The 9,869-nt window shown below is 47.5% G+C and overlaps 2 protein-coding genes across 2 annotated transcripts in view; both read right to left on the bottom strand.

The window, feature by feature from the left end:
• GIMAP8 (GTPase, IMAP family member 8) overlaps nucleotides 1–8,670 on the bottom strand; it is a 12,139-nt gene extending 3,469 nt beyond the window's left edge. Inside the window, exons 1-5 of the mRNA XM_082632270.1 lie at nucleotides 8,650–8,670; nucleotides 8,071–8,255; nucleotides 3,733–4,393; nucleotides 2,117–2,162; nucleotides 1,516–1,558 (exon numbers count right to left, since the gene is read on the bottom strand). Of these exons, the coding sequence (XP_082488396.1) occupies nucleotides 1,516–1,558; nucleotides 2,117–2,162; nucleotides 3,733–4,393; nucleotides 8,071–8,138 (818 nt within the window). The 5' untranslated portion in view covers nucleotides 8,139–8,255; nucleotides 8,650–8,670. The remainder of the gene's footprint in view (nucleotides 1–1,515; nucleotides 1,559–2,116; nucleotides 2,163–3,732; nucleotides 4,394–8,070; nucleotides 8,256–8,649) is intronic.
• ZNF775 (zinc finger protein 775) overlaps nucleotides 1–9,869 on the bottom strand; it is a 180,727-nt gene that overhangs the window by 113,013 nt on the left and 57,845 nt on the right. The window lies entirely within an intron of this gene.

The raw sequence follows: 9,869 nt of genomic DNA, 5'->3' as shown, positions 1-9,869 counted from the left end.
GTTTAAAATGCATCTCAGTGGGGGGCTTCCCTGGTGGTCCAGTGCTTCCACTGCAGGGGGCACGGGTTCGATCCCTGGTCAGGGAACCGGGAGTCCCACATGCCGTGAAGGGCGGCCAATCAAATAAAAAAATAATAATTAAATTTTTTAAAACTTAAATAAAAAAATGCATCTCAGTGGTATATTCATAAAATAGAATACAACTCGACAATTTAACAAAAAGTGATGTACTGATATGCAGCCTGGATGGATCACCAAAACACGCTAAGTGAAGGAAGCCAGACACAAAACCACGTGCTACATGATGTCATTTTCTGAAGTTCAAGAACACACAAAATTAATCCATGTGGATAGAAGTCTGGAGAGTGGTTCCCTTTGGGGAGGGACAGTAAGAACTTCTAAGGTGATGGAAATGCCCCATATCTTTATCTAGATGATGGTCACATATGTGTAGATATGTAAAAAACCCTCGAGTTGTACACTTAAGATTTGTGCATTTCACTCTATGTAAATTATCTCAGTAAATTACTGTAATAACCTGCACCACAAAACTGTCTCTCCACACATACACTGTCCCCACCACTTCTCCCATGATCCCAAGTCAATACCAGACCCACTGGGCACATGACAGAGCCCACAGTTACAAGGATAGTCACTGAGTCTGTATCATCCAGGGCACTATCAGAGTGGATGATCCTTAGCGTCTGAGCCCCAAGTCTGGGAAGGGGAAAGAACACAGCATTTAAAGAAAGCGGCCGCAATGCTAGTGACACCATGTCCGTGTTAGGTTGCCTCGGGAGAGTTTCTACTTCCCCCCAGATCACCTCGCACAAGCCCACATCCTATAAAAAGTCTTCGCCAACACCCTCATTCTGAGATGCTCCTTGGTCTCCATGATGTGCTATGTTCCCTCACTGCCACAAGCCATTCCACCGTTTTGTTCAGTAACAGGAATATCCCTGGGGGTCTTGGCTGACGGGCATCAACAGAATTTTAACCCCCTACTGCTGTCTAAGTTCACGTATTTCTGGCAAAATTTACTCAACTGTAAAACGAAAATAATAAAAATAACACCTTCTTTATAGGATTGTTATTAAGGGCTATATTGTGAGGATGTTATGAGGATTATATATTATATGCTACTAGGATTGAATAATTTATATTATATATATATATATATATATCTCCCAGCATATAATGTCAGTTGCAATAATTATCATTAAAATTTTAATTTTAATTATTATTTTGGGAAGTCCTACAAGGACAGAGACCTCATCTATCTTTTTTTTTTTTTTTTTTTTTTTTTGTGGTACGTGGGCCTCTCACTGTTGTGGCCTCTCCCGTTGCGGAGCACAGGCTCTGGACACATAGGCTCAGCGGCCATGGCTCACGGACCCAGCCGCTCCGCGGCATGTGGGATCTTCCCGGACCAGGGCATGAACCCGCGTCCCCTGCATCGGCAGGCAGACTCTCAACCACTGCGCCACCAGGGAAGCCCCCATCTATCTTATTCACTGCGAAATATTCAGTTCTTGCACAGAGCTGGCCCGGAAATAACCTGCAAGTCCAACAACAAAGAGATGGGTGAGTTTGTCGCGTATGCCCATATCATGGACCATATGACGTCCACCGAACAGAACAAGGTAGATCTATGTGTATTGACTTGTGCAGTGTGCACGATGCACCATTAATGGCAATCATCACACAGATACTGAGCTCCATCACTGAGTTCTGCAGGTGTTATTCTGTTTAGTGTTATCCATGAGGAAGTGATTTCTGCCTCCCGGTAGGAGTCCAAAATTGGATAGTGCTGGGTCCCAGGCTGGGGGAAGAGGCTGAGTCAGGAAAGAAGCTGCAAGAGACAAGCCCAGCTCTGTAACATTTCAGGGAAGGCCAGGGACACCCGCGTGGTGTCCAGAACCTCTGCTGGGGCTGCACTTACTCACAAATGTTAGCAGTTCCCTGGGAGACAGATTGTGGGCACCAACCTGAGCTAGGGCTCCAGGGTGCATTTTTGTTCTGACTTATCTCGATAATTTTTCCACTTCATTTTGATGCATGATGCATTCACAAGAATACAGATATGAGCTTAACATTTTTTTAAGAATTATCTTACCATGTGGATGGTCCTCCCTCTGAGATGTAGCTTCATTCACACAATCCTAGAAAGAAGATAAAGAGGAATATGATGCACACAGATCTAAAATCTCAGCTTTTCACAAAGTAAAGGAATGGAGACACAATATATAATTCAGAGTAATTCCATGATTAGGATGTGGTCAAATGAACGTCATGGTCGTGGTCATGGTCATGGTCGTTGCTGGCATGTGTAGTCCTGTCTATGATGAAGCTGACCTTGAGACCCCGCTGCTGCTGCAACAGGTTTCCCAGAAGTAAGAAGGTGGGTTTTGTTCTCACTCAGAGGAGCCCCAAAAATGTCATCTAACCCAGGCATTGTTCCTGAAGCACTTTCTAACTTTACTTCTCCACAGTCCCCAGTAGTAAAAGTAATTCTTTCCAGTGTCTCCCAGAGTTCCTGCTATTCCTGGAGAAAATCCAGAAGCTTAAGAAAAGCTTCTGGACTCCCTGGAAGAAGAAACTAGTCAAGTGATAGCTGTGCGGTGCGTTTGAGGGACAGGGGAAGGGAGGAGATTGGAAATCAAGCTCCCCATGTATCTCCAATGTCTTCTTCCCTTACTGTACCCCCAGTATAGAGATGAAGCTTCTTCAAACGTGAGATCCAGTAAGATTTGGAGACAATGAGACATAATTCACATCCCCTTCACCTGCCTGGGGAAGCCTCACTCCCAACATTTAAATTGGCATGAAATCAGAAGTTTTAAAATCAACTAAAATATCACTCTGGCTATTGTGTGTGAAATGGATGGGGGTGGGGAGGGTAAGGCACAAGAATAAATGAGGGGAAAATTGTTATGCAAATATGTGTAAAATAATACAGGCAAGAAAAGAGGTTGGCCTGGACCAGATGGTGGTAGTGGAGACAGAGAGAAGCAGGCGGATTCCAGGTGCCTTAATCACACAAGACGATGATCTCCTGGAAATCAGATGCAAGCTGGCTGTGGTATCAAAGCTGACATCTGGGCTTAGGTTTGAAGAGCATGATGAGCAGGACAGCCATTGACAGAGCTGAGAGGAAAACTGAAGTCTCAGAGATTCAAGAGGGAAAAACAAAAGTCTGGACATGTTAACTCTGAGATTCTTTAAGAGAGCAATGTCAAGTAGCAATTGGACGGACAAAGGAGTCAGAACTCAGGAGGAAAGACCTGGACTGGAGTTACTAATTTGGAAACTACTAGCAACAGATGAAGCTCAAAGCTGTAAAAATGTGGAATCACCTGAGGACACAAGTATAGAGAAGGGAGGAAAGGCGAGAACCAAGCCCTGAAGATGCCAGCTGTCAGGTGGACTCAGCGCTCTCTGGAGTGCAAGCGAGGAGGAAAAAACCAGAAGAGGATAGTTTTACTGAAGCCAAGGGAAGAGGGTCTAATGAGTCATTTATGTGTCCAGTACTATGAGGGGTAAAGTCAGATAAGCTCTTAAATATATCCATCAATTTGCCAATAAAGTATAATACTCCAAGGAGCCTCATCTTTCCAGTTTACAGATAAATATCCCTTTAAACAAAGCCTATGCAACATTTCACTTACTTGTGCCTTTATTCCGCTAGCTCTAACAACAGAGACCCTTGGAGACCTTCACAAGAATCCTCACCTGGAATCCACTGTCTTCATTTCTGAAGTTCACCCAGTATGGTCCTTGGTTCTCATCCACCAAACACCTGACCTTGCAGAGGAGGTCCTTCACCTGGGCGTCCCGCTCATCCTCAATTGCCTTGTTGTTGAAAGCGCAGTATCGGCCGCCATAGTTTTGAACCAAGTCCTTAACAGATTCGTCACTTTCAATGTAATCTTCCAGCAAGCCACCCATCAAATCATCTTTCCAAGTAAAGACTATAATGATGTGCTTCCTGGCTTTAGCTCCAAACACCTTCTGGATGCCCTTGATTGTTTCTCTGTCCTCCACCTTATAATGGCCAATGGGAATTACCAGAAGCAAGGCGTCGAGGCTGGGAGCCGAGAGCTCCAGGCAGCGCTCAATGTAGCCTTCCTTGTCATTGGCACAAGCTATTGAGGAGAAAAGGTCAGGGGTGTCGATGACCACAACCTCACACCCCTGCGTGGCCCCACTCTCTCTCTGGCACGTTTTAGTCACCATCTGCTCACTGAACCTGGACTTGAACACAGCTTTGCCCAGAATGGTGTTTCCTGTGGCACTTTTCCCTGCGCCATGTTTCCCTAAAAGAAGAAGCCTCAGTTCCAACATGGAGCAGCCCGGCTCTGACTCTCTCTCCTGACACAGGTTTCCGCTGGTTCTGCTGGGACAAAAAGCAACCCAACAACGTTCAACTCACAAACAGAGTGGATAGAGGAACAACAAGAAAGTACCTTCTGTTTCTGTTTTTTTTTCAACAGATTGAAGTTTATTTATCATATATGTAAGTCATGTCTGACAACTGAGAAAATGTTATTTACACAACTGAGAAAATGATATTTACACAAAACACTGTAGATTAAAAATACATAGGATTTGTATTTTTATACAATAATAGGGCCCCAGGATACAAACAAGGAAGATAAAGGAAACAAACTTGAAAAATAAAGAAACACAGCTGAAGAAAGTGAAGGAGAAAAGCCCCTTTTCTGCGTAGCTATTTGAAAGTTCACTCCTCTTTCAAGAAGAGTGTCACAGGAGTGTGAGGAAGGAATCAGAGAAGGTAGCAAAGGAAGCACGTGCAGCTGCCCTCAAGAAGCTTCACCTTGGGCTTCCCTGGTGGCACAGTGGTTGAGAGTCTGCCTGCCGATGCAGGGGACACGGGTTCGTGCCCTGGTCCAGGAAGGTCCCACATGACGCGGAGCGGCTGGGCCCGTGAGCCATGGCCGCTGAGCCTGCGCGTCCGGAGCCTGTGCTCCGCAACGGGAGAGGCCACAACAGTGAGAGGCCCGCGTACCGCAAAAAAAAAAAAAAAAAAAGAAGCTTCACCTCAGGGGAAACGTACGGCTGAGGCAGGGAGAATCTCATCAGGCCCAAGGATGGAGGCCTGGGCTCCTCCCTACAAGCGTCTGGATCTCTGCACAGTGCAACAGACAAAGCCCAGCTCAGCTCAAAAACACACACCTCCAAGGTTATGCCAAGCCGAGAAGTCCAGTCACTGTCGGGACTCTTCTAAGAGCCTCTTCTGACCCTGACACACCCCCATATAAAGAAAACCTCACCCTAACTCCCCATATCCTGACTCTCCTTATTGTCATCATAGCACTGTTCCTATCTGGTATTATTTATTGTGTCTACTTTTTTCATTTTCTCTTTGCTGTCCTTAGTATGAAACTCTCTAAGAGCAGAGACCATGCCTGTCTTGTTCTGTGTCCCTAAGTCCTAATATTGTGTCTGGCATATAGTAAATGCTCAACAAATGGTGTGAAATGAGTGATGGTGAGAGTGGGGGATGTGAGGAAAGGAAGAAAAATTGTTTTTAGAAGTGGAGAAGGAGACTGAAGTGACGCCACTTTGTATAATAAAAGAGAAGTGACTTTATATTGTTTCCCAACCAAGGGAAGAAGTAGTATATTTTTGTACATTACATTTTTAAGACACTAGTGAGTAAATAAGGTAAAGGAAGCAGAGATCTCCAGCAGGTCAAAAAAAGGAATTTATTTGCCAAGTACACACTGTTGTTTTATATGGTTCCCCATCATGGTGTGACGAAATGGATGAGCGTTTACTGTACTCCTTCCAGCTAATGACATCATACTGAATCAAAACTAACTCTCTTTCTCTTTCTCTTCCCCCCTCCCCCCCCCATACATACAATTGCCCACCTGTACCATTTTCTCCCAAGGGTACAGAAAATACTTTTGAGGACAAAAGGGAACCAAAGCTCTCCCCTCCCTCACTCTCTCCTTGATAACCCACATTTCCCTCATCATCTCCCAGACTACTCTGGAGACCCCAGCAGAGCAAAAGAGAGAAAAAGAAAGAAAGACAGCTTTCCTTTTGTACAGCAAAGGAAACTATAAACAAGACGAAAAGACAACCCTCAGAATGGGATAAAATATTTGCAAACGAATCAACAAAGGATTAATCTCCAAAATATATAAACAGCTCATGCAGCTCAATATTAAAAAAAGAAACAACCCAATCAAAAAATGGGCAGAACCGGGCTTCCCTGGTGGTGCAGTGGTTGAGAGTCCGCCTGCCGACGCAGGGGACACGGGTTCGTGCCCCGGTCCGGGAAGATCCCATATGCCACGGAGCGGCTGGGCCCGTAAACCATGGCCGCTGAGCCTGTGCATCCGGAGCCTGTGCTCCGCAACGGGAGAGGCCACAACAGTGAGAGGCCCGTGTACCGCAAAAAAAAAAAAATGGGCAGAAGACCTAAATAGACATTTCTCTTAAGAAGATATACAGATGGCCAAGAGGCACATGAAAAGATGCTCAACATCACTAATTATTAGAGAAATGCAAATCAAAACTACAATGAGTTATCACCTCACACTGGTCAGAATGGGCATCATCAGAAAATCTATGAACAATAAATGCTGGCGAGGGTGTGGAGAAAATGAACCCTCTTGCACTGTTGGTGGGAATGTAAGTTGATACAGCTACTATGGAGAATGGTATGGAGGTTCCTTAAAAAACTAAAACTAGAATTACCATATGACATAGCAATCCCACTATTGGGCATATACCCAGAGAAGACCATAATTCAAAAAGACACATGCATCCCAATGTTCACTGAAGCACTGTTTTCAACAGCCAGGTCATGGATGCAACCTAAATGCCCATCGACAGACGAATGGATAAAGAAGATGTGGTACATATCTACAATGGAATATTACTCGGGCATAAAAAGGAATGAAATTGGGTCATTTGTAGAGACGTGGATGGACCCAGAGACTGTCATACAGAGTGAACTAAGTCAGAAAGAGAAAAACAAATATCAAATATTAATGCATATATGTGAAAAATGGTACGGATGAACCGGTTTGCAAGGCAGAAATAGAGACACAGATGTAGAGAACAAACGTATGGACACAAAGTGGGGAGGGGGTGGTGGTGGGATGAACTGGGAGATTGGGATTGACATATATACACTAATACGTATAAAATAGGTAACTAATAAGAACCTGCTGTATAAAAAAATAAATAAAATAAAATTCAAGAATTTTTTTAAAACTTTAAAAGAAAAGAAAAATCTTTCTCCTGAACTCTTGCTGAGATTCTAAAGCAGCCTCCACCTTCTTCCCAGGATATAGCCCAAGGGGGACGAGGCTTCAGGCATCCAAGCAAAGCTTCCAGTGATGTAGGGATTTGTCCCACATCAGGGGCAGTTCAGGTGCACAGAAAAAGGTGGTCAGAGAAGCTTCTGGAGCCCGGCCTGGAGAGAACTCAGTCCCAGCCCAGCAGGAGGAAGGAAAAGAGTTCATGGGTGAGAGCCCAGGAGGCTTAAATTTAGATAAAATCAGAAAGAGTGTTTTTGGCAAACACTGACCACTTTCAATGATCAGTTAATGGAATCCTAATCGTTCAAGGGCTGGGAAATATCGGGAGAGTGAATGTGAAAAATCAGTGTCCAAACGGCCGGCTTCCCTGCCCGCTTCTTCCCAAGGAGACAGGCAGCTCCCGCTGACTTCCCTGGGGTGAGGGTGGGAGTTTGCTTTGTGTCACAGTCGTGAAGTCAGAGGATGCCGGGGGAGCGGACCTACCCCTCTTTTTCTTCCAGGCCTTCATCTCAGCCCTGGGTGGGGCGAGCAGCCCCCTCCCAGACCCGCCTCTTTCTAGGAAGGCTCCCCACAGACACGACTCCCTGGGGAGGTGGGTGACCTCTGTGCCCCCCCAGGCTGGGGAGACCTGCGCTGGGGCGGGAGGAACATTCCAGAGCCCCTGAAATCAAGCCCTCCAGGTGGCTGTCTCCCCGCCCTGCGTCGGCCGCCTTTCCCATCCTCATGTTCACGTGTCCAGCACAGAAACCGCCACCACGCACACACGTACCTCGGTCCTGTCCCCTGACCGGTCCCAGTCTCTGAACCTCCAGGTTCCGCCCGCCTCCGTCCCTGCATCGCTCGGCTGGGTGAAGCGGCTACTCTATCCCCTCGGAGGATGGAGCAGCCGCGCGGGGAGAGGAGAGCAGGTTCTGGACCAGCTTCGCAGGGTCGGGATCTTCCTGACAAGTGTTTCTGAGGAGGGAGAGGTTTTTAGAATAGGTTTTCAATGCAGTCGGAGGGGAAGTTCAGAAGTGATGCCAGATCACAGGGTGAGAACGTCTGGGTCCCGAAGGGGCCGCGCTCACCTACCCGGCGCGGCCAAAGGCTGGTGGGAGGTGGAGGGCGGAGGCTCCGCTGGGGCTGAGGGGACCCGTGCTGAGCCCCAGCCGAGCTTCGGAAAGGTCCCTCGAGAAGGATCTCTGTGCCGGCCGTGCGGAGAACAATCGGGGGCTTTTCAAGGCTTTGCGCGAGCGGGGAGGGGGGGAGGGCCCGGAGCAGGTGTTTCTGCTCCCAGCAGGTCCCAGACTTCACCGCTCAGCCCTGCCCTTTCCCGAGATTGGGGTGAAAACCCAAAGACATAGTTTACCTTCTCCCACCAACTCCTCGCCCTCCGTCTGCCCTGCAGCAGCCCTTACAGCTTCCTGTAACAGCTCCTCTCCTGCCTTCCAGAGGGCTCTCCCTCAACGCCCCCTCCGGAGAAACTCGGGGCCTCGGACCAACGCTGCTTCCCAGGAGAAAGTGTGCTTTCCTGGAGCTAGACAAACATTTGAAATGCTAGAACTTTGATGCTTTCAAAGAGCTCATAAAACGAAACCCTATTGTGAGCCAAAGCGTTCAAAGCTTCCTTCTAGAGAAGGAAGTGAAACACAGAGAAAGACCTTATTTTATTTTATTGTGCTAAAAAAACAAACAAAAAAACCCACACATGCAACATTGAATTGACCATCTTAGCCATCTTTAAACGTACAGCTCAGCAGCTTCAGGTGCATTCTCGACATTGTGCCAAGAGTTCCAGAACTATTCCATCCCACAGCCTGAAGCTCTGGACACATTAGATGCTAATCCTCCTCCCCACTCCCCAGCCCCTGGTAACCACCATCTACTTTCTGTGTCTATGATTTAGAAACTTCCTGTGACTGGAATCAGACAGTATTTGTCCTGTGTGACTGGCTTTTTTCACTCAGCTTAATGTCCTCCGTGTAAGAGGACTTTCAATCACGGTGCAGAGGCCCCTGAGCTCACACTGTCACTCCAGGCTGGGTCTATGAATTGTCTGAGGTGGGGCTGAGCCTTCCAGAGACCCCATGGAAGGAGGAGCAGGGGGGGCTGGACTGGGCTTGGAGGGGCTGCCATGTCTCCTGGGGTCCTCCTCCCCTCTGGTCTTCAAGTTCAGTCTGCTGGCACTGCTACCAAGGGCTGGGGTGACACGGCTACACTTGGAGGGGAAACCGAAAGAAGGTCTCCCATCCCCCCACCCTCTTAGTAAGGAGGACCAGGTCCAGGAAGAAGCCCCACCCTCCGTGGGGCACTAGGTCAATTCACATAAAATCAACACATCAAAACCATCAGACAGGGGCTTCCCTGGTGGCGCAGTGGTTGAGAATCTGCCTGCCAATGCAGGGGACACGGGTTCGAGCCCGGTCTGGGAAGATCCCACATGCCGCGGAGCAACTAGGCCCGTGAGCCACAACTACTGAGCCTGTGTGTCTGGAGCCCGTGCTCCACAACAAGAGAGGCCGCAACAGTGAGAGTCCCGCGCACCGCGATGAAGAGTGGCCCCCGCTTGCCGCAACTAGAGAAAGCCCT

This window comes from Mesoplodon mirus (genome assembly GCF_964341445.2).
Source record: "Mesoplodon mirus genome assembly, chromosome: 9".
Taxonomy (NCBI): Eukaryota; Metazoa; Chordata; class Mammalia; order Artiodactyla; family Ziphiidae; genus Mesoplodon; species Mesoplodon mirus.
Note: the sequence above shows the minus strand (reverse complement) of the source record. Positions and strands in the feature narration are given on the sequence as shown.